This window comes from Jaculus jaculus, chromosome 7, assembly GCF_020740685.1.
Source record: "Jaculus jaculus isolate mJacJac1 chromosome 7, mJacJac1.mat.Y.cur, whole genome shotgun sequence".
NCBI classification, from domain to species: domain Eukaryota; kingdom Metazoa; phylum Chordata; class Mammalia; order Rodentia; family Dipodidae; genus Jaculus; species Jaculus jaculus.
In genome coordinates this window covers 65,124,733-65,149,570 of record NC_059108.1, presented here as the reverse complement: position 1 = coordinate 65,149,570, position 24,838 = coordinate 65,124,733, and the positions used below count along the sequence as shown (strand labels likewise).

General features: G+C 41.2%; 1 protein-coding gene and 1 pseudogene across 4 annotated transcripts in view; one reads left to right on the top strand and one right to left on the bottom strand.

Annotated features, from left to right (window-relative positions):
- Nucleotides 1-24,838, bottom strand: part of Mdn1 (midasin AAA ATPase 1) — a 229,453-nt gene that overhangs the window by 188,121 nt on the left and 16,494 nt on the right. For all 4 annotated transcript variants that reach the window (XM_045154108.1, XM_045154109.1, XM_045154110.1 and 1 more), the window contains exons 3-5: nt 9,534-9,758; nt 8,412-8,519; nt 8,145-8,337 (exon numbers count right to left, since the gene is read on the bottom strand). In XM_045154108.1, the coding sequence (XP_045010043.1) occupies nt 8,145-8,337; nt 8,412-8,519; nt 9,534-9,758 (526 nt within the window). The remainder of the gene's footprint in view (nt 1-8,144; nt 8,338-8,411; nt 8,520-9,533; nt 9,759-24,838) is intronic.
- On the top strand, nt 3-1,126 carry LOC123462088 (annotated as a pseudogene).

The following is a 24,838-nucleotide window of genomic DNA, read 5'->3' as shown; positions in this document are numbered from 1 at the left end:
AGGCCATCACCACCATGGGCCAGTGTGTCACCAAGTGCAAGAATCCTTCATCAACCCTGGGCAGCAAGAATGGAGACCGGGACCCCAGTAGCAAATCACATAGCAGGCGAGGGGCCGGCCACCGTGAGGAACAGGTGCCACCCTGTGGCAAGCCAGAGGTTGGAAGAACTGTTCAGGCGCTACTAGTTTGAGCAGGAGGATGCAATTTTGGAGGAAGGCATGGAGCGCTTGTGCAATGACCTATGTGTCGACCCCACGGAATTTCGAGTGCTGCTCTTGGCTTGGAAGTTCCAGGCTGCTACCATGTGTAAATTCACCAGGAAGGAGTTTTTTGACGGTTGTAAAGCAATAAGTGCAGACAGCATTGATGGGATCTGTGCACGGTTCCCCAGCCTCTTAACAGAAGCCAAACAAGAGGACAAATTCAAGGATCTCTACCGGTTTACATTTCAGTTAGGCCTGGACTCTGAAGAAGGGCAGCGGTCACTCCATCGGGAAATAGCCATTGCTCTGTGGAAACTAGTCTTTACCCAGAACAATCCTCCTGTATTGGACCAATGGCTAAATTTCTTAACAGAGGATCCCTCGGGTATCAAGGGCATCTCCCGGGATACTTGGAACATGTTCCTTAACTTCACTCAGGTGATTGGCCCTGACCTCAGCAACTACAGTGAAGATGAAGCTTGGCCAAGTCTCTTCGATACCTTTGTGGAGTGGGAAATGGAGCGAAGGGAAAGAGAAGCCGAAGGGAGAGGTGCACTCAGCTCAGGGCCGGAGGGCTTATCTCCTGAGGAGCAGACTTAGTGGCTTTGTCCCAGGACCAGTAAGGGTCTGCCTGCTGCTTTGCAGCCAAGTGAGGAATTGGACTTTTCTGGAAATTACTGAAGATCCGGATATTTTCTACTTTACACCTTTCTCTGCCTTGTATTTGAAAGGGCTCTAAAATGCTGTATCATGTTTTAGGCACTTTCTTCATTTTTGGGGGGTTATTTTGGTTATTTCTTTTTTGGGGGGAAGTAATCCCTCAAAATATTTGAACCTGGCTACATGTTGTGTATCTTTTTTTGAAGCCTTCAGATAGAATAAGCCTGCCATTTCTTGCACAAAGTTAGGTATGTTTTGTTTATGTGGGGAGGGTGGAGAGCGGGAAGGGGAATGGAACACTTAGGATGAGTTAACATTACAAACTACAGTGCCCGTCTCAGTTTGCATATTGTTTTTCAGGGCAGGTCTGTACTGTGTGTAGTGCTGTTTACATGGTTGAATTTAGGTTATAATAATTATTTTTAAAAGATTTACACAGAGTTGAATAACAGTGTTAACTGTTAACCATATTGCATTAATTTCCAGACAATTTAGAGCTCTTGGAGCACCAAGGCCAGTCAAGAGCATTTGCAGTCTGGTGACAAACCCCCTTTAAGCTAATTTATTCAAAACTCTATTTCTCTCACTTCTTGCTCATTCCTTCTTTGACCTGTTGCATTTCATGTTGAATTTATCCAATCAACATGCTGCACCTGTCAGTCAAGTGAGCAGTTTTGTTTTGTTAGGACACACTGTACTGAATACCACTCCAACATTGAATGCAGAGAAAGCAGTGCTACCTCAGTTTTGCTGGAAGTAGAATTCTTTGATAGTTTTCTTTGAAGTTTCTGTAGTTTCATGTTGTGAATGGAAATACTTTTTTTTTTTTTCCCCTTCTTCTTTTGCCTTGGAGCCAAAGTTTCTGTTGCAGGTGGTCAGAAATCGTGCCTGTAGCCAGCTGACGTAAAAGAAAACTGTGGTATGGAGCTCTGCTTGAACTTTTTTTTTTATTTTGAGTATCATCAGCTTAGTTGTCTGGCAAGTGCAGAAGCCTGGGACTGGCTTGAACTCTGCCAAACAGATTATCAAAGTGTATTTAATGGCTAAACGTGTGTGCCCTTTCCCTTCTTGCTGCACCCATGTTGTCACTTAACCCCCAGGAGTTATTTATTATCTTTTTGTTAATGTCAAGGTCAATTGGGGTAATGTGATGACTGTTTAGGTTTATATGATCTTCCTTTCCTTCCCCTGCCCCCAAATATGTATATATACATATATAAAATATGTATATATTTTACCTATATAAAATATATATATACACATATATGTATCTATATTCCTTTGTTTCTTTGCCTGCTAAAACTGGCCATAAAAGAGAGAGCTGCCTTCAATACGTAGTTTCAGAAGAATGCCAGGGAGCATCATAATGGAGGCTGCTGTATCTGAATTTGGACCATTTTTACTAAAAAGAACATGAATTTGCTCACAGGAGGGAGGACCCAATCCTCCAGACTCTTCTACACACTCCACAAGGCCAGCTTTGGCCAAATTGCCACTGGGGCCTGAGGAATTGACTCTGTCCTACTTGGTTTCAGTAGAGGAGGACCCTACGTATTTTTTCATTAAAAAAAAAAAAAAGTCCTCAAAAATCTGTACTGGAAAAGTAGGTGGGAAGAGCTTGTACAGCTCAGCTTCCAACACTTTGGAACACATTAAAAAGGGAATCTTTTAATAAAAGCTTATAAAAATATTTAAAAAAAAAAAAGACAATGCAGCCAATAGGCTTACTGGGTATAGAGCTTTTAAGTTTTTTAAGATGTGAAAATCCCAGATATTGATTGTATAAATATTTTGAATATACTTATGTGTGATCTTTTATTAAAATATTTATTTATTTACCTATTTATTTACTATGAGATAGAGAGGAAAGGACAGTGAATACAGGCAGGCTAGGACCTCAGCAAGCCTTGCAAAAAAAGTGCTTTTAACCAATGCACTATCTTTCCAGCCCTACTTAAGCATAATTGTGAAAATGTGAAGATGGGGCTGGAATGATGGCTTGGCCATTAGGGCGTTTGCCTAAAAACCTAGGTTCAATTCCCCAGAACGCACATAAAGCCAGACATACAACACATGTGCCTGAATTTCATTTGCAATGGCTAGAGGTGCTAGCGCAGCCACTCATATTCTCTCTTTCTCCTTACAATTAAGTAAAATATTCTAATATTTTTCAAAAACTACCTGGGTGCAAGAGAGATGGCTTAGCAATTAGAAGAGATTGGATCTGATTACCAATATGACAACTATCTGAAAACTGAGGGAAAAACAGACTGAATCCCAAATTTATAATCTAAAAACCTTCCTGAGTGCAGTATAAACAGAAATATTAGAAAATAGTAATTTCTCATGACAGAGGGGGGATATACAGTACACATACTAGCCTTCCACACAGTGGATAGAGAAGACTCAGATATGGGGACTTGCGGTTAAGATGGCGGGGTTGGTATGACGCCAAAGCAGCCTGCGGGGGGGGGGGGGATGAAAAACCTAGCAAAATACACACTTTTACAAAAAAGTGAAGTGCATAGGAAATTGAAACAGCAGCAGAGAAGTCGGAGAAATACAGAGCATCCAGAGCCCACACAGACAGCAGAAGCGGCTCCAGCAGGTCTGCGGGCGCGCCAGCCAGCCACTAGGCTCGGCTTGAGCTACAGGAAAAACCCAGATGAGGGGATTTTTCCACTCACACCGGAGCTCTCCGCAAACACAAGAAACGTGAAGGGAGAACAGCAGTGAACAATGGAGGAGCAGATCACAAGGTAGAAGAACACGTGGAACAGGGAAAGCACTAGAGCAGCATCGGCAGCCTCCCCTCCCGCACCACCAGTGCCCAGCTCCAGAGAACAGAGCAGTAGTCCAGGGACCCAGACACACCAACTTGAACCTACAGCGGGAATCAAGCAGGAGCAGCATAACTGAGAACAAAATCATCCCAAAAGGTAACTGGGGTTACACCAGGGAAGGGTCTCATCTGTTCACAAACTAACTTGGAACCCTCTACAGACCAGAAATCTTAACCTCCTTGTTGTTAGGATTAAGGGCGTGGGTGAGGCACCACACAGCCTAAGGGACAGACAGAGGATCAGGTTGTCATAATACCTACTCTTGGAGAATACTCAGATATAAAAAAGGCTAGAAGGCCAGAACATGGTGGCACACACCTGTAAATCAATAGGATTGCAAGTTCTAGCGAACCCCAGTACACATCATGAAACCCTATCTCAAAAAAAGAAAAATTTTTTTAAAATGAATGACGTCTGTGTGAGAAGGAAAAAACTCAGTAGCAGAGGCCAGTAAGTTAAAAAGGAGATATAAAGGGAAGAGAGGAGGGTACTTAATAGGTTGGTATTGTATATATGTAAGTAGAAGAATAGATTAAAGGGGTTGAAAAGGCCCAAAATGAGGTCAGGGAAAGAGACTGAGTAAAGGAAAGGTGGAGGGAGGGCTAATCAAAATCTAAGAGGGGGCCGGGCGTGGTGGCGCACGCCTTTAATCCCAGCACTCGGGAGGCAGAGGTAGGAGGATCGCCAAGAGTTCGAGGCCACCCTGAGACCACATAGTGAATTCCAGGTCAGCCTGAGCCAGAGTGAGATCCTACCTCGAAAAAACCAAAAAAAAAAAAAAAAATCTAAGAGGATGCAAATAAATCATATGGAATCCTCCAGTCTCAGACAATGGAACACTCAGGAGCCATAGATCATTATTAGAAAAGTTTCAGTGCCAGGGACGGGATACCTCCAGTGAGTTGTTGGCCAGGGAGATCCCTGATGCCCCCAAAACATTATAGGCCATTGCCAAGGCCCTTGGTTTCCCACCAGGAATAGATGGTAAGACCCCATTGCTGAAGACTCCACATACTTGGGCTGTAAAACCACTGAGAAATCCTGCTGGAACTGAGCTGATAACCTCCTCCACGTAGACCAGCTGACAGAAAGCTGGAAGAAGCCATTCTACATGTAGTTCAATGGGAGAAAGAGATACCAGCAGTGAAGATACTCAACAGCGGACACTGCAAGCCTTATAATTGGCCAGCCAGGCCAAATGAGCCACCGGGTGCAATAGTGGCACGTCTGTCATGGTAGAAACCAAATGCTCTCCAATTGGACTGGAGGCCCACTCCATGGGAGGGAATACATCCCTGATACTAAAAACTTAAAACAGGGGTAGTCATGAGCCCTAGGGGTGTAACATCTACTGATGTCTGGAAAAATGTATATACTATGCTTATCAAACTGCCCAGTAAGCACTTCTCTTAATATTTATTCCCTTATATTAACGCTACTCTCACTTTGGGTAGAGAATCTTCCCTTTTCAGAGGGCAGTGCCCTTGGGACAATTCAGAAGGAATCACAGTGCTAGAAAGAAATGTAACATCTCGATGAGTAACATCTCGATCACACCCTCCTCCAAGACTCAGGGTCTAATGCGGAAGAGGTGGCAGAAAGAATGTAAGAGCCAAAGGAAGGGTACGACTCCTTACAAAGTGCTCCCTCCATATCCATGACCTCATAATGCCTGAAACTACCTACACAAGACCATCATAAGAGGAAGAAAAGATCATGACATCAAAAGTAAAAGAGACTGATTGAAATGGGGAGGGGATATGATGGAGAATGGAATTTCAAAAGGGAAGGTGACGGGGAGGGTATTACCATGGTATATTTTTTATAATCATGGAAAATGCTAATAAAAATTGAGAAAAATAAATAAATAAACAGGGGGCCAGGTGTGGTGGTGTATGTCTTTAATCCCAGCACTTGGGAGGCAGAGTAGGAAGATCATTGTGGGTTCAAGGCCAGCACAGAATATTTCCAAGTCAGCCTGTGCTAGAGTGAGACCCTACCTCAAAAAAAACCAAAAAATAAATAAATGTAAAAGAATAAAAGGGCCTGGTATAGTGGCACACACCTTTAATCCCAGCACTTGTGAGGCTGAGATAAAGGATTACCATGAGTTAGAGGCCACCTGAAAATACACAGTGAATTCCAGGTTAGCCTACCTCAAAAAAAAAAAAAAAAACAAGGGCTGGAGGGATGGCTTCATGTTTAAGGCATTTGCCTGCAAAGCCAAAGGACCCAGATTCAATTCCCCAGGACCCACGTTAGCCAGATGCACAAGGGGGTGCAAGTATCTTGAGTTCTTTCACAGTGACTGGAAGCCCTGGATCGCCCATTCTCTCTCTTCCCCTTTCTCTGTCAAATAAATAAATAAATAAAAATCTTAAATATATTTAAAAAAAAGGGGGGGGGGGACTGGAGAGATGGCTTAGTGGTCACAGTGCTTGCCTGTAAAGCCAAAGACCCACGTAAGCCAGATGCACAAGGTGGCGCATGCACCTGGAGTACATATGCAGTGGCTGGAAGCCCTGGTACACCCATTTTCATATTCTCTCCCTCCCTCGCCACCCCCAATAAATAAATAAATGCAAACTGGGCTAAAGAGATGGCTTAGCAGTTAAGGTGCTTGCCTGAAAAGCCAAAAGACTCAGTTTCAATTCTCTAGGACCCATGTAAGCCAGATGCACATGGTGGTGCATGGATCTGGAGTTTCTCTTTGTCTGTCTCTCTCTCTCTCTCTCTCTCTGCCTCTTTCTTTCAAATAAAAAATAAAATGTATTTAAAAATAATAATGAATAAATAAATACAAATAAAATATTTTAAAAAAGAATAAAAGAAATGAGGCAAGCTAGAAAGTATCTTTAGCTAGTCCTTGCCTGGCACAAAGTCCAAGGGTCTCTAGGCAAGCCATACTGTTTTTGTATTACATTAACACACAGGATGGAAAAAAGGTACCAACTTCATATAGTCACATCAAAAATACATATAATAGGGCTGGAGAGATGGCTTAGCGGTTAAGCGCTTGCCTGTGAAGCCTAAGGACCCCGGTTCGAGGCTCGGTTCCCCAGGTCCCATGTTAGCCAGATGCACAAGGGGGCGCACGCGTCTGGAGTTAGTTTGCAGAGGCTGGAAGCCCTGGCGCGCCCATTCTCTCTCTCTCCCTCTATCTGTCTTTCTCTGTGTCTGTCGCTCTCAAATAAATAAAAAATAAAAAAAAAATTCAAGGGCTGGAGAGATGGCTTAGCGGTTAAGCGCTTGCCTGTGAAGCCTAAGGACCCCGGTTCGAGGCTCGGTTCCCCAGGTCCCACATTAGCCAGATGCACAGGGGGGCACACGCGTCTGGAGTTCGTTTGCAGAGGCTGGAAGCCCTGGCGCGCCCATTCTCTCTCTCCCTGTCTGTCTTTCTCTCTGTGTCTGTCGCTCTCAAATAAATAAAAATTAAAAAAAAATACATATAATAGAAAAATTTAGCTAAAGGTTGTTTGTTTTTTTTTTCAAGGTAGAGTCTCACTCTAGCCTAGGCTGACCTGGAATTCACTATGTGATCTTGGGCTGGCCTGGAATTCAGTGATCCTGCTACCTCTGCCTCTCAAGTGCTGGGATTAAAGGTGTGTGCCATCACGCACAGCATAGGTATTTTTATTTATTTGGAAGAGAAAGAGGCAGAGAGAGAGGGAAGGGACACATCAGGCACCAGGGCCTTCAGCCACTGTAAACAAACTCCAGACACATGTGCCACCTCATACATCTGGCTTACATGGGTATTAGGGAAATGAACTTGGGTCCACTAGATTTGCAGGCAGGGGCCTTACCTGCTATACCATCTCTTCAACAGGGAAGAAACTCAGTATGCAGTCTCAGGCCACCCTCGAACTCACAGGAATCCTCCTACTCTGCCTCCCAAGAGGTGTAATTAGAGGCATGTGCCACCACACCCAGCTTAAAGGTTTTTGGTTTTTGGACAGGGAAGACAGGAGATGTTTCAGCACTATCATGGATAGAACTTGGGGCAATATGCACACACTAGGCAAGTATTCTACTACTGAGTTGTACTCAAATTTGGTCTGTTTTGCTTTTCTCTGTTCTGTTTGTGAGATGAAATCTTGCTATGTTGCTCAGGTGGGCTTCAAGAGATCCTACTGTCCCAGCCACCTAAGTAGCTGGGACTGCAGGCCTGCATCACTATGACTGGCTTCAAGTTTTGTTCAAATTCAAGGAATTATACAGGCACCATTACCTTTTATAATTTCCTACTAAAAGACAAAAAGAGTAACAGAGAGGAGAATGTAAGGTAAATTTTTCTTAATTTCTAACACTTCTAAATAGAGTAATAATTTAGCAAAGCCAATGTGGCTCAAACTTGATACATAGACCCCAAACAAGGAAGATGCATACTCAGTACTTGATGGGGAAGGGAACATACCCTTACTGAGATCACTGTACCTGCTCTCCAAGGACAGGTGAGTGCCTGGGCAGCACCACACCACAGACAGCTGTCACACTAGAGGAGAGGTCAACTGAAACAAGGTGCCCATGTTTGTAGTGCATCTCCTTCTCCTTATGCCAAAGGGTGGCTCCCGTATTAGCCAAAACCAAGGCCTTCTCCAAGTCCTGCAACTGGGCCTCTTCTAACAACCTAAGGGAAAAGAATTGTGTCAATAATGAAACAGAAAATATCACAACAAGATCACCAGAAACTCTCCTACTTACCTCAGCCTGAAATGGATTAATTCGTCACCATTAAAAATCTTCTTTAGGAAAGAAAATTTGTGTTCTTCATTCATACAGGTAACCAAAGCAAGACAATTGGCTGTGTACCTAGAGAAAAAAGTATGTAAACTTAGTTATCTGCAGTTGATTATTATCATTACTAGACAAATGAAAAGTAGAAAAAGAACTCTTAGTTACTATAACATATCCTTAAAATACAAATCAGTCTAAGGTCCATTTGATGAAACACAAAAAGTGAAACTCCATGCTTATCACCAATCCCTACGGTAATCTATGACTAAGGAAAAGGACAACTCAAAAACAAGAGGGATGAAGAGATGGCTCAGTGGTTAAAAGTACAAAGCCTACTGGCCAGGGGTTTAATGCCCCAGTACACACATAAAGCCAGATGCACAAAGTGGCACAAGTATCTGGAATTTGTTTCCAGTAGCAAGAAGCTCTGGTGCACCCATACTTTCTCAATACTATCTCTCTCTCTCTCTCTCTCTCTCTCTCTCTCTCTCTCTCTCTCTCTTTCTCTCTCTCTCTCTCTCTGTGTGTGTGTGTGTGTGTGTGTGTCTCACATAAATAGACAAAAATATTTAAAACAGAGCCACCTTTAATCCCAGCACTCTGGAAGGCAGAGGTAGGAGAATTGCCATGAGTTCAAGGCCACCCTGAGAATACAGAGTGAATTCCAGGTCAGCCTGGGCTAGAAAGAAACCCTATCTCAAAAATCAAAGAAAGAGAGAAAAAAGAAAGTCAATTATGTTTTGTAAAAAAGATAAGCAAATGAAATAACTCACTTCTACATTTTCAGATTCATGGGACCCTACAGCCACAAACAAACAAAAGATCCAAAATGCATTCCTTAGCTGGGTATGGTGGCGCAAGCCTTTGATCCCAGCACTTGGGAAGAAGAGGTAGGAGGACCGCTGTGAATCCAAGGCTACCCTGAGACTACATAGTGATTTCCAAGTTAGCCTGGGCTACAGTGTGACCCTACCTCAAAGAAACAAACAGAAAAAAAGTATTCCTTTATACTCTCATACATACATACAACCTCATATACCCTTTCTACATCCCACCCAAACTAGAAACACAAGTCCAACAACTACGTACCAGCGGACTAAGGTGTCATGGCTCCTAAGAAGAGGAACACAAACACTCCAGTCCCAGAGCTCCTGGAAAACAGACTGTTCTTGCTGCAGAAACTTGTAGGCTGCTTCCATAAGGTCACGGAGCTTCATCCGCCTGCGTCCATAGCGCACAGGATTAGCATCTGAACTTTCAAGGAAGAGTCTTTGAAAGACAGGGTAAGTGTCCTTGAAATACCTCAGAGCAAACCTATAGGGAAAAAAAAAAAAGTAATGGTGATATCAAAATAGAAAGATTAATTCAGGAGGACTTCCAGTTAACATGGCGGCGTAGGTACCATGCCAAAGCAGCCTGGGGGGGGGGGGGCGGGGAAGGACCAAAAAAACTCAGCAAAATACACACTTTTACTAAAAAGTGAGGAGTATAGGAAATTGAAGAGGCAGCAGAGAAGTAGAAGAGATCCAGAGCATCCAGAGCCCCCACAGGCCGGCAAAAGCAGCCCCCGCAGCTCCGCCAACCGCCGCGGTGGCATTCCAGAAAGCCGCCAGGCTCGACTCCAGCCCCAGAAAAAGCTAGGTGCGGGCACTCTCCGCAACTCAGGAAACATAAAGGGAGAGCGGCAGTGAGCAACGGAGGAGCAGACCATGAGGTAGAAGCACACGTGGAACAGCAAGAGAACCAGAGCAGCGGCGGCTCCCTCCCCTCCCCCACCGCCTGAGCCCAGCTCTAGCAAACAGAGCAGTGATCCCAGGACCCAGCCACGCCAACATGGGCCCACAGCAGGACCCAAGCAGGAGCAGAGTTCGGCAGCAACATCAGCGGATCAGCAACAGTAACAACGGCCCCAGCAGCAGCAGATCCAGTAGCAGCAGCAGCAGCAGACTCAGCAACAGCAGACCCAGGAGCGGCACAGCGGCAGTGGACCCAGCAGCAGCGGCAGAAGCTGCGGTGGGCCCAGCAGCAGTGGCTACAACCCAGCAGCAGCAGCTTTAGCAGCAGCAGTTCCAGCAGCAGGGGTGCTGATCTGCAGAGCCCCACTTGCCAGGCTCGGTTTGCCCTGCAGGAAAAGCCAGTGCCCAGCTCCAGAAATCAGAACAGCAGCCCGATGACCCAGGCAGCAACTTGGCTGAGACCAAAATCATCCAAACTAATTGGGATTGCAACAGGGAAGGGTCTCACTTGGTCGCAAGCTGACTTGGATCCCTCAACAGACCAGAAGCTTAACCTATTTGTTCATAGAGGATCTGGTCATTATAATAACTACTCTTGTATACATAGTTGGGGCTGTTTTTGAATGACTGTGTACACTGTTTACTTAAATTTTAGAATCTACCTGTATTTTATTCCATTCAGTCTGCTTGAATACTCCCATAGCAGGGAAACTTAACCCCTAGAAACACCTTTGTAGATACTCTGAGAGTCCTAAGACCCACACCTAACACCTTAAGCTCCTATTCTGAAAATATATTACATCAAATCAATTGATACAGCTAAGAATACCCAGCTAACTAGAAAAGCCAAGCTTTAACTTAATCCAAGATGCAAAAATATATACATTATAACACAAGAAACACTAAAAAGCAAGACAATATAAATCCACCTAAAAGTATTAATGCAACAGAAAATGTCCTCCAGTGAGAATGAGTTAGAGGAAATGCCTAAGAGTTCAAAAGAAAGATTGTAAATATGTTCAAAGAGGTCAAAAAACAAATCAAAAGAATCAAAGAGGAAATCAAAGGAATCAAAAACAACGCAGGACAATAATTTAATGAAATAAAGATGGCAATACAAGACACAAATAAGGAAAGAGAAATAATAAAGAAAAAACAGTCAGAATTACTAGCAATGAAGAACACAGTTAATGAAATAAAAAAACTCTGCAGAAAATCTCACCAGTACGATGGATGAGGGAGAGGACAGAATATATAAGCTAGAAGACCAGGTGGCAGATCTAATACAGTCAAACAAAGAGAAAGACAAACTAATCGAAAAGTATGAGTGGGAATTTCAAGATATTCGGGACATTATGAAAAGATCAAATATAAGAATTCAGGGCATAGTAGGAGAAGAATTCCACTCCAAAGGCATAGTAGGCGTCTTCAACAAAATCATAAAAGAAAATTTCCCCCAAATTGGAAAAGAGGTGCAAATGCAGATACAGGAAGCCAATAGAACCCCAGCCAGACAAAACCTGGAAAGAACCTCTCCTCGCCATATTATAATCAAACTTCCAAACACACACACCAAAGAAAAAATATTGAAAGCAGTTAGAGAGAAAAAGCAACTTACCTACAAAAGCAAGCCCATCAGGATTACAGCAGATTATTCAACACAAACTTTTAAAGCCAGAAGGGCTTGGAGTGATATATTCCAAGTTCTGAAAGATAACAACTGTCAACCAAGGTTACTTTATCCTACAAAGTTATCCATTCAAATAGATGGAGAAATAAGTACATTCCATGACAAAAGCAGGTGAAACGAGTATTTGAAGACAAAACCAGCTCTACAGAAAATACTTGATAGATTCCTCCATGCTGAGGAAAGGAAAAGCACATGTATAAGGAACCTAGAAAAAACAAGCAATACTCAAATATTAGTTAACAGAAGAGAGCACAGGTAGAACCGGAACCACAAAAAAAATGGCAAACATAAATACACATCTTTCAATATCTCTCATATCAATGGCCTCAATGCCCCAACGAAAAGATATAGGTTTGCAGACTGGGTTAAAAAGCAGGATCCTACAATTTGTTGTCTCCAAGAAACTCACCTTTCTACAAAGGATAGACATTATCTTAGGGTGAAAGGTTGGAAGACGGTGTTTCAAGCAAATGGGCCTAGAAAACAAGCAGGGGTTGCTATCCTAGTATCTGACAAGGTAGACTTTAGTCCAACATTAGAGAAGAAAGATAAGGAAGGTCACTTTATATTGATTAAGGGCACACTCCAACAGGAAGACATTACAATCCTAAACATATGTGCACCTAACATGGGGGCTCCCAAATTTGTCAAACAAACACTATTAGAACTAAGGTCACAGATAACACCAACCACAGTGGTGGTGGGTGACTTTAACACCCCACTCTCATCAATTGACAGGTCATCCTGTGAAAAAATAAACAGAGAGGCATCTGGACTAAATGAGGTCATAGAAGGAATGGACCTAACAGATATATACAGGACATTTCATCCAAAGGCTGCAGAATATACATTCTTTTCAGCAGCACATAGAACATTCTCTAAAATAGACCATATATTAGGACACAAAGCAAATCTTAACAAATTCAGGAAAATTGAAATAATTCCTTGCATTCTATCTGACCACAATGGAATTAAACTACAAATCAGTAGCAAGAAAGGCTATAGAGCATACATAAAATCATGGAAACTAAACAATACACTACTAAATGTTGAATGGGTCAATTAAGAAATCAAGAAGGAAATCAAAAAATTTATAGAGTCAAACGATAATGAGAACACAACATATCAAAATCTCTGGGACACAATGAAGGCAGTTCTAAGAGGTAAATTTATAGCCTTAAGTGCCTATATTAAGAAATTAGAAAGGTCGCAAGTAAACGACCTAATGCTTCACCATAAAGCCTTGGAAAAAGAAGAACAAGGCAAACCAAAAAGCAGTAGGTGGGAGGAAATAATAAAGATTAGGGCAGAAATTAATGAAATAGAAACAAAAACAACAATCCAAAGAGTTAATGAAACAAAGAGTTGGTTCGTTGAAAGGATAAACAAGATTGATAAACCCTTAGCAAATCTGACCAAAAGAAAGAGAGAAGAGACACAAATTAATAAAATCAGAGACGAAAAAGATAACACCACAACAGATTCCAGAGAAATTCAAAACACCACAGGGACATACTATAAAAGCATATACTCCACAAAGTATGAAAATCTGAAAGAAATGGATGCTTTCCTTGATTTATATGAACTACCTAAATTAAATCAAAATGGGATTAATCACTTAAATAGACCTATAACAAACATGGAGATCCGAACAGTTATCAATAATCTCCCAACTAAAAAAAGCCCAGGCCTGGATGGATTCACTGCTGAATTTTACCAGACCTTCAAGGAAGAGCTAAGATCACTGCTTCTTAAGCTTTTCCAGGAAATAGAAAAAGAAGTAATCCTACCAACCAGCATCACCCTGATACCAAAACCAGGCAAAGATAGAACAAAAAAAGAAAATTACAGACCAATCTCCCTCATGAACATAGATGCAAAAATTCTCAACAAAATATTGGCAAACAGAATACAAGAGTATATCAAAAAGTTCATTCACCCTGACCAAGTAGGCTTTATCCCAGAGAGCAGGGATGGTTCAACGTACGCAAATCTATAAATATAATACATTATATAAACGGGTTGAAGGACTAAAATCACATGACCATCTCATTAGACACAGAGAAAGCATTTGACAAAATCCAACATCCCTTCATGATAAAAGTCCTACACAGACTGGGAATAGAAGGAACATATCTCAATATAATAAAGGCTATTTATGACAAGCCTACATCCAACATATTACTAAATGGGGAAAAACTGGAAGCTTTTTCACTGAAATCAGGAACAAGACAAGGGTGTCCACGGTCCCCACTTTTATTTAATATAGTTTTGGAAGTCTAGCCATAGCAATAAGGCAAGAGACACACATAAAAGGGATACAAATTGGAAAGGAAGAGATCAAGTTATCATTATTTGCAGATGACATGATTCTGTACATAAAGGAACCTAAAGACTCTACTAGCAAACTGTTAGAGGTGATAAAAACCTACAGCCATGTAGCAGGATACAAAATAAATACACAGAAATCAGTAGCCTTCATATATGCTAACCACAAACACACAGAGGATGAAATCAGAGAATCACTCCCATTCACAATTGCATCAAAAAAAATAAAATACCTTGGAATAAATCTAACCAAGGAAGTAAAGAATCTCTACAATGAGAACTTTAAAACACTCAAGCGAGAAATTGCAGAAGACACTAGAAAGTGGAGAAACATCCCTTGTTCCTGGCTTGGAAGAATCAATATCGTGAAAATGGCAATCTTACCTAAAGCAATCTACACATTTAATGCAATCCCTATCAAAATTCCAAAGGCTTTCTTCATGGAAATAGAAAAAACAATCCAAAAATTCATTTGGAATCACAAAAAACCTCGAATATCTAAAATAATACTGAGCAACAAAAAAGAGGCTGGTGGTATCACCATACCTGATTTTAACCTATACTACAGAGCCATAGTAACAAAAACAGCATGGTACTGGCACAAAAACAGACATGTAGATCAGTGGAACAGAATAGAGGACCCAGATGTAAGCCCAAGTAGCTATAGCCACCTGATATTCGATAAAAATGCCAAAAATACTCATTGGAGAAGAGACAGCCTCTTCAGCAAATGGTGTTTTGAAAACTGGATAAATATCTGCAGAAGGATGAAAATAGATTCTTCTCTCTCGCCATGCACAAGAATTAAGTCCAAATGGATTAAAGACCTTAACATCACACCGGAAACTTTGAAACTGCTAGAGGAAAAAGTAGGGGAAACCCTTCAACATATTGGTCTTGGCAAAGACTTTCTGAATACAACCCCAATTGCTCAGGCAATAAAACCACAGATTAACCACTGGGACCTAATGAAATTACAAAGATTTTGCACCGCAAAGGACACAGTGAAAAAAGCAAAGAGGCAACCTACAGAATGGGAAAAAATCTTCGCCAGCTATATATCTGATAGAGGATTAATATCTAGGATATACAAAGAACTCAAAAAGTTAACTAATAAGGAATCAAACAAGCCAATCAAAAAATGGGCTAAGGAGCTAAATAGAGAGTTCTCAAAGGAAGAAATACGAATGGCATATAAGCACCTAAAAAAATGTTCTACGTCACTAGTCATCAGGGAAATGCAGATTAAAACTACATTGAGATTCCATCTCACTCCTGTCAGATTGGCCACCATCATGAAAACAAATGATCATAAATGTTGGCGGGGATGTGGAAAAACAGGAACCCTTCTGCACTGCTGGTGGGAATGCAATCTGGTCCAGCCATTGTGGAAAACAGTGTGGAGGTTCCTAAAGCAGCTAGAGATTGATCTACCATATGACCCAGCTATAGCACTCCTAGGCATATATCCAAAGGACTCATCTCATTTCCTTAGAAGTACATGCTCAACCATGTTTATTGCTGCTCAATTTATAATAGCTGGGAAATGGAACCAGCCTAGATGTCCCTCAACAGATGAGTGGATAATGAAGATGTGGTACATTTATACAATGGAGTTCTACTCAGCGGTAAAGAAAAATGAAGTTATGAAATTTGCAGAAAAATGGATGGACCTGGAAAGTATTATACTAAGTCAGGTAACCCAGGCCCAGAAAGCCAAGCCCCACATGTTCTCTCTCATATGGGGATCCTAGCTACAGATGACTGGGCTTCTGTGTGAGAATGAAAATACTTAGTAGCAGAGGCCAGTAAGTTAAAAAGGAAACATAAAGGGTGGAGAAAGGAAGGGAGGAGGATACTTAATAGGTTATTGTATATAAGTAATTACAATGATTGTAATGGGGAGGTAATATGATCGAGAATGGAATTTCATACGGGAAAGTGTGGGGGTGGGGAGGGAGGGAATTACCATGGGATATATTTTATAATCATGGAAAATTTTAATAAAAATTAAAAAAAAAAAGTTAAATAATAAGGAATCAAACAAGCCAATCACAAAATGGGCTATGGAGCTAAATAGAGCATTCTCAAAGGAAGAAATACGAATGGCATAAAAGCATCTAAAAAAATGTTCTACGTCACTAGTCATCAGGGAAATGCAGATTAAAACTACATTGAGATTCCATCTCACTCCTGTCAGATTGGCCACCATCATGAAAACAAATGATCATAAATGTTGACAGGGATGTGGAAAAAAAGGAACCCTTCTACACTGCTGGTGGGAATACAATCTGGTCCAGCCATTGTGGAAAACAGTGTGGAGGTTACTAAAATAGCTACAAATTGATCTACCATATGACCCAGCTATAGCACTCCTAGGCATATATCCTAAGGACTCATCTCATTTCCTTAGAAGTACGTGTTCAACCATGTTTATTGCTGTTCAATTTATAATAGCTGGGAAATGGAACCAGCCTAGATGTCTCACAACTGATGAGTGAATAATGAAGATGTGGCACATTTATACAATGGAGTTCTACTCAGCGGTAAAGAAAAATGAAGTTATGAAATTTGCAGAAAAATGGATGGATCTGGAAAGGATTATACTAAGTGAGGTAACCCCCGCTCAGAAAGCCAAGCTCCACATGTTCTCTCTCATATGTGGGTCCTAGCTAGAGATGATTGGGCTTCTGTGTGAGAAGAAAAATACTTGGTAGCAGAGTCCAGTAACTTAAAAAGGAGTCATAATGGGAAGAGAAAGGAAGGGAGAAGGGTATTTAATAGGTTGGTATTGTACATAAGTAAGTACAATGATTGAGATGGGGAGGTAATATGATATAGAATGGAATTTCAAAGGGGAAAGTGTCAGGGGGGAGGGAGGGAGTTACCATGGGATTTTTTTAATAATCATGGAATATGCTAATAAAAATTTAAAAATATATATATATGAATAAATAAAATAAAACAAAAAAAAATTGAAAATTAAAAAAAAAATAGAAAGACTGATTCAAGGCTGAGGAGATGGCTCAGCAGAAAGGTGCTTGTTTGCAAAGCCTGCCAGCTCAGGTTCAATTCCCCAATTACCCATGTAAAGCCAGATGCATAAAGTGGTAATGGGTTCAGAATTAGTCTGCAGTGGCAGAGTCCCTGGTGCTTTCTTTCTCCCCACCTTTCCCTGTCTTCCACTCCCAAATAAATAACTAAAAAATATATTTTGAAAAAAAGGAAGGGTAAGCCAGGCGTGGTGGCGCACACCTTTAATCCTAGCACTCAGGAGACAGAGGTAGGAAGATCCCCATGAGCTCGAGGCCACCCAGAGACTCCATCATGAATCCCAGGTCAGCCCGGGCTAGAGTGAGACCCTACCTCGAAAAACCAAAAAAGAAAAAAAATAAAAACCTAAAAAAAAAAAAAAAAGATGGGTTTAATGGAAGGAGGATTTGGAAAGGGGGGAAAGGGAAGATGGTAGGAGATCATGATAATGTTATTTGTTTATATTTATGAAATAAAATGTTTAAATTTTTAAAAATGGGGGGCTGAAAACTTCCGGTTAAGATGGCGGCGTAGGTACCACGCCAAAACAGCCTGGGGGGGGAAAGACCAAAATAAACTCAGCAAAATACACACTTTTACTAAAAAGTGAGGTGTATAGGAAGTTGAGGCGGCAGCGGAGAAGTGGAAGAGTTATAGAGCATCCAGAGCCTGCACAGCCGGGAACAGCGGCTCCGGGGCGGCTCAGCTACCCGCCGCAACCGCGGAGCGGCAGAAAACCGCCGGTCTCTCGACTCGAGCCGCAGGACAAGCCAGGTGCGGGATTTTCCCCTCACACCGCGCTCTCCGCAACTCGGGAAACGTGAGGGGAGAGCGGCAGCGAGCAACGGAGGGAGGAGCAGACCGCGAGGTAAAAGCACACGTGGAGAAACGATACAACCAGAACAGCCGCGGCTCCCTCCCCTCCCCTGCCGCCTGAACCCAGCTCCAGCGAACACAGCAGCGGCCCGGGACCCGGCCACGCCAACTTGGGCTGACGGCGGGACCCAAGCAGGAGCAGAATTTGGCAGCAACTTCAGCGGCTCCAGCACCGGTACCAGTGGCCCCAGCAGCAGCGGACCCAGGACAGCAGCGGCTTCGGGGTGAGCAGCAGCGGTGGACACGACAACGGCAGCTTCAGCAGTGGTGGGGGCTCCGGCGGAGGCACCTACAACAGCTGCAGAGGCGGCAGCAGCTCAGTTTGCCCCGTAGGAAAAGCAAGTGCCCAGCTCCAGAAATCAGAACAGCAGCCCGACGACCCAGGCAGCAACTTGACTGAGACCACAATCACCCAAGGTAACTGGGATTGCACCAGGGAAGGGTCTCACCTGGTCACAAGCTGACTTGGATACCTCAACAGACCAGAAATCTAAACCTCTTTGTTGATAGAGGATCTGGTCATTATAATAACTACTCTTGCATACATACTCGGGGCTGTTGTTGATGGAATGGGTACAGTGTTTAGCTAAATTTTAGAATCTACCAGTATATTATTCCACTCAGCCTGCTTGAATACTCCTATAGCAGGGAAACTCAACCCCTAAGAACATCTTTGTAGATACTCTGAGAGTCTTAAGAGCCACACCTAATACCTTAAGGTCCTACCCTGAAAATATTTTACACCAAATCAATTGATACAGCTAAGAATACACAGCTAGCTAGAAAATCCAAGCATTAACTTAATCCAAGATGCAAAAATATATACATTATAACACAAGAAACACTAAAAAGCAAGACGATATAAATCCACCTAAAAGTATTAATGCATCAGAAATGTCCTCCAGTGAGAAAGAGTTAGAGGAAATGCCTGAGAAAGAGTTCAAAAGAATAATTATAAATATGTTCAAAGAGGTCAAAGAACACATGAATACAACCAAAGAAGAAATCAAAGAGGAAATCAAAGAGGAAATCAAAGGAATCAAAGAAGAGGCAGGACACCAATTTAATGAAATAAAGAAGGCAATACAAGACATAAATAGAGAAATAGAAATAATAAAGAAAAACCAGTCAGAATTATTAGCAATGAAGAACACAGTTAATGAAATAAAAAACTCTGTAGAAAATCTCACCAGTAGGATGGATGAGGGAGAGGACAGAATATCTAAGCTAGAAGATCAGGTGGCAGACCTAATGCAGTCCAACAAAGAGAAAGACAAACTTATAGAAAAGTACGAGTGGGAATTTCAAGATATTCGGGACACTATGAAAAGATCCAATATAAGAATTCAGGGCATAGTAGAAGGAGAAGAATTCCACTCCAGAGGCATAGTAGGCATCTTCAACAAAATCATAGAGGAAAATTTTCCCCAAATTGGGAAAGAGGTGCCAATACAGATACAGGAAGCCTTTAGAACCCCAGCCAGACAAAACCCAGAAAGAAACTCTCCTCGCCACATTATACTCAAACTTCCAAACACACAAACCAAAGAAAAAATATTGAAAGCAGTTAGAGAGAAAAATCAAGTTACCTACAAAAGCAAGCCCATCAGGATTACAGCAGATTATTCAACACAAACTTTTAAAGCCAGAAGGGCCTGGAGTGATATATTCCAAGTTCTGAAAGATAACAACTGTCAACCAAGGTTACTTTATCCTGCAAAGTTATCCATCCAAATAGATGGAGAAATAAAGACATTCCATGACAAAAGCAGGTTAAAGGAATATCTGAAGACAAAACCAGCTCTACAGAAAATACTTGATAGAATCCTCCATGCTGAACAAAAGGAAAAGCACACATATAAGGAACCTAGAAAAAACCAGCCATACTCAAATACCAGTTAACAGAAGAGAGCACAGGTAGAACAAGTAACACACACACACACACACAAATGGCAAACATAAATACACACCTTTCAATAATATCTCTTAATATCAACGGTCTCAATGCCCCAACGAAAAGACATAGATTTGCAGACTGGGTTAAAAAGCAGGATCCTACAATTTGTTGTCTTCAAGAAACTCACCTTTCTACAAAGGATAGACATTATCTTAGGGTGAAAGGTTGGAAGACGGTGTTTCAAGCAAATGGGCCTAGAAAACAAGCAGGGGTTGCTATCCTAATATCAGACAGGGTGGACTTTAGTCCGAAGTTAGTCAAAAAAGATAAGGAAGGTCACTTTATATTGATTAAGGGCACACTCCAACAGGAGGACATTACAATCCTAAACATATATGCACCTAACATGGGGGCTCCCAAATTCGTCAAACAAACACTATTAGAACTAAGGTCACAGATAACACCAAACACGGTGGTGGTGGGTGACTTTAACAACCCACTCTCATCAATTGACAGGTCATCCAGGGAAAGAATAAACAGAGAGGCATCTGGACTAAATGAGGTCATAGAAGATATGGACCTAACAGATATATACAGGACATTTCATCCAAAGGCTGCAGAATATACATTCTTTTCAGCAGCACATGGAACATTCTCTAAAATAGACCATATATTAGGACACAAAGCAAATCTTAACAAATTCAGGAAAATTGAAATAATTCCTTGCATTCTATCTGACCACAATGGAATTAAACTACAAATCAGTAGCAAGAAAGGCTATAGAGCATACACAAAATCATGGAAGCTAAACAATACACTACTAAATGATGAGTGGGTCAATGAAGAAATCAAAAAGGAAATCAAAAAATTTATAGAGTCAAATGATAATGAGAACACAACATACCAAAATCTCTGGGACACAATGAAGGCAGTTCTAAGAGGTAAATTTATAGCCTTAAGTGCCTATATTAAGAAATTAGAAAGGTCGCAAGTAAACGACCTAATGCTTCGCCTTAAAGCCTTGGAAAAAGAAGAACAAGGCAAACCAAAAAGTAGTAGACGGGAAGAAATAATAAAGATTAGGGCAGAAATTAATGAAATAGAAACAAAAAGAACAATCCAAAGAATTAATGAAACAAAGAGTTGGTTCTTTGAAAGGATAAACAAGATTGATAAACCCTTAGCAAATCTGACCAAAAGAAAGAGAGAAGAGACACAAATTAATAAAATCAGAGATGAACAAGGTAACATCACAACAGATTCCAGAGAAATTCAAAAAATTATAGGGACATACTATAAAAGCATATACTCCACAAAGTATGAAAATCTGAAAGAAATGGATGATTTCCTTGATCTATATGACCTACCTAAATTAAATCAAAATGAGATTAATCACTTAAATAGACCTATAACAAACATGGAGATCCGAGCAGTTATCAATAATCTCCCAACTAAAAAAAGCCCAGGCCCGGATGGATTCACTGCTGAATTTTACCAGACTTTTAAGGAAGAGCTAACACCATTGCTTCTTAAGCTTTTCCAGGAAATAGAAAAAGAAGGAATCCTACCAAACTCCTTCTATGAGGCCAGCATCACCCTGATACCAAAACCAGGCAAAGATAGAACAAAAAAAGAAAATTACAGACCAATCTCCCTCATGAACATAGATGCAAAAATTCTCAACAAAATATTGGCAAACAGAATACAAGAGTATATCAAAAAGATCATTCACCCTGACCAAGTAGGCTTTATCCCAGAGATGCAGGGATGGTTCAACATACGCAAATCTATAAATGTAATACATTACATAAATGGGTTGAAGGACAAAAATCACATGATCATCTCATTAGATGCAGAGAAAGCATTTGACAAAATCCAACATCCCTTCATGATAAAAGTCCTACAGAGACTGGGAATAGAAGGAACATATCTCAATATAATAAAGGCTATTTATGACAAGCCTACAGCCAACATATTACTAAATGGGGAAAAACTGGAAGCTTTTCCACTAAAATCAGGAACAAGACAAGGGTGTCCACTGTCTCCACTTCTATTTAATATAGTTTTGGAAGTCTTAGCCATAGCAATAAGGCAAGAGACACACATAAAAGGGATACAAATTGGAAAGGAAGAAATCAAGTTATCACTATTTGCAGATGACATGATTCTATACATAAAGGACCCTAAAGACTCTACTAGCAAGCTGTTAGAGCTAATCAAAACCTACAGCAATGTAGCAGGATACAAAATAAATACACAGAAATCAGTAGCCTTCATATATGCTAACAACAAACACACAGAGGATGAAATCACAGAATCACTCCCATTCACAATTGCATCAAAAAAAATAAAATACCTTGGAATAAACCTAACTAAGGAAGTAAAGAATCTATACAATGAGAACTTTAAGACACTCAAGCGAGAAATTGCAGAAGACACTAGAAAGTGGAGAAACATCCCTTGTTCCTGGCTTGGGAGAATCAATATCGTGAAAATGGCAATCTTACCTAAAGCAATCTACACATTTAATGCAATCCCTATCAAAATTCCAAAGGCTTTCTTCATGGAAATAGAAAAAACAATCCAAAAATTCATTTGGAATCATAAAAAGCCTCGAATATCTAAAATAATACTGAGCAACAAAAAAGAGGCTGGTGGTATCACCATACCTGATTTTAACCTATACTACAGAGCCATAGTAACAAAAACAGCATGGTACTGGCACAAAAACAGACATGTAGATCAGTGGAACAGAATAGAGGACCCAGATGTAAGCCCAAGTAGCTATAGCCACCTGATATTCGATAAAAATGCCAAAAATACTCATTGGAGAAGAGACAGCCTCTTCAACAAATGGTGTTTTGAAAACTGGATAAATATCTGCAGAAGGATGAAAATAGATTCTTCTCTCTCGCCATGCACAAGAATTAAGTCCAAATGGATTAAAGACCTAAACATCAGACCGGAAACTTTGAAACTGCTAGAGGAAAAAGTAGGGGAAACCCTCCAACATATTGGTCTTGGCAAAGACTTTCTAAATACAACCCCAATTGCTCAGGCAATAAAACCACAGATTAACCACTGGGACCTAATGAAATTACAAAGATTTTGCACCGCAAAGGACACAGTGAAAAAAGCAAAGAGGCAACCTACAGAATGGGAAAAAATCTTCGCCAGCTATATATCTGATAAAGGATTAATATCTAGGATATACAAAGAACTCAAAAAGTTAACTAATAAGGAATCAAACAGGCCAATCAAAAAATGGGCTAAGGAGCTAAATAGAGAGTTCTCAAAGGAAGAAATACGAATGGCATATAAGCACCTAAAAAAATGTTCTACGTCACTAGTCATCAGGGAAATGCAGATTAAAACTACATTGAGATTCCATCTCACTCCTGTCAGATTGGCCACCATCATGAAAACAAATGATCATAAATGTTGGCGGGGATGTGGAAAAAAAGGAACCCTTCTGCACTGCTGGTGGGAATGCAATCTGGTCCAGCCATTGTGGAAAACAGTGTGGAGGTTCCTAAAGCAGCTAGAGATTGATCTACCATATGACCCAGCTATAGCACTCCTAGGCATATATCCAAAGGACTCATCTCATTTCCTTAGAAGTACATGCTCAACCATGTTTATTGCTGCTCAATTTATAATAGCTGGGAAATGGAACCAGCCTAGATGTCCCTCAACAGATGAGTGGATAATGAAGATGTGGTACATTTATACAATGGAGTTCTACTCAGCGGTAAAGAAAAATGAAGTTATGAAATTTGCAGAAAAATGGATGGACCTGGAAAGTATTATACTAAGTCAGGTAACCCAGGCCCAGAAAGCCAAGCGCCACATGTTCTCCCTCATATGGGGATCCTAGCTACAGATGACTGGGCTTCTGTGTGAGAATGAAAATACTTAGTAGCAGAGGCCAGTAAGTTGAAAAGGAGACATAAAGGGTGGAGAAAGGAAGGGAGGAGGATACTTAATAGGTTGATATTGTATATATGTAATTACAATGATTGTAATGGGGAGGTAATACGATTGAGAACGGAATTTCAAACGGGAAAGTGTGGGGGTGGGGAGGGAGGGAATTACCATGGGATATATTTTATAATCATGGAAAATGTTAATAAAAATTAAAAAAAAAAAAAAAAAAAATGGGGGGCTGGAGAGATGGCTTAGTGGTTCAGGTGATTGCCTGCCAAAGCTAAGGACCCAGGTTCAATTCTCCAGGTCCCACGTAAGCCAGTTGCACATGGTAGTGCATGTGTCTGTCTTTTGCCCTGGCTAGAGGCCCTGGTGCACTCATTCTCCCTCCCTCCCCTAATCTCCCTCATAAATAAAATTTTAAGGGAATAAGGAGGAGGGAAAAGGAGGGAGAAGAAGAGGGGGAGGAGGAAGGAGGAAGGAGGAGAAGAGGGGTAGGAAGGAGGAGGAGGAAGACAAAGAAGCAGCCGCCACCAGGTGTTGTGGCACAGTCCTTTAATCCAAGCACTTGGGAGGCAGAGGTAGGAGGATCACCATGAGTTCAAGGCCACCCTGAGACCACACAGTGAATTCCTGGTCAGCCTGGACTTTAACCTTGAAAGACCAAAAAAAAAAAAAAACAATCAAGAAAGAAAACAACTTGAACTGGAGAGATGACTCAACAGTTAAATGTACTTGGTTGCAGAACCTAACAACCCAAGTCGATTTCCCAATACTCACGTAAAGCCTGATGCACAAAGTGGCACATGTATCTGCAGACTAATTGCAGCAGCTAGAAGCCATAGTGTGCCCATTCTGTCCATCTTCTATTTCTCTCTGCTTGCAAATAAGTAAAAATAGTGTAAAA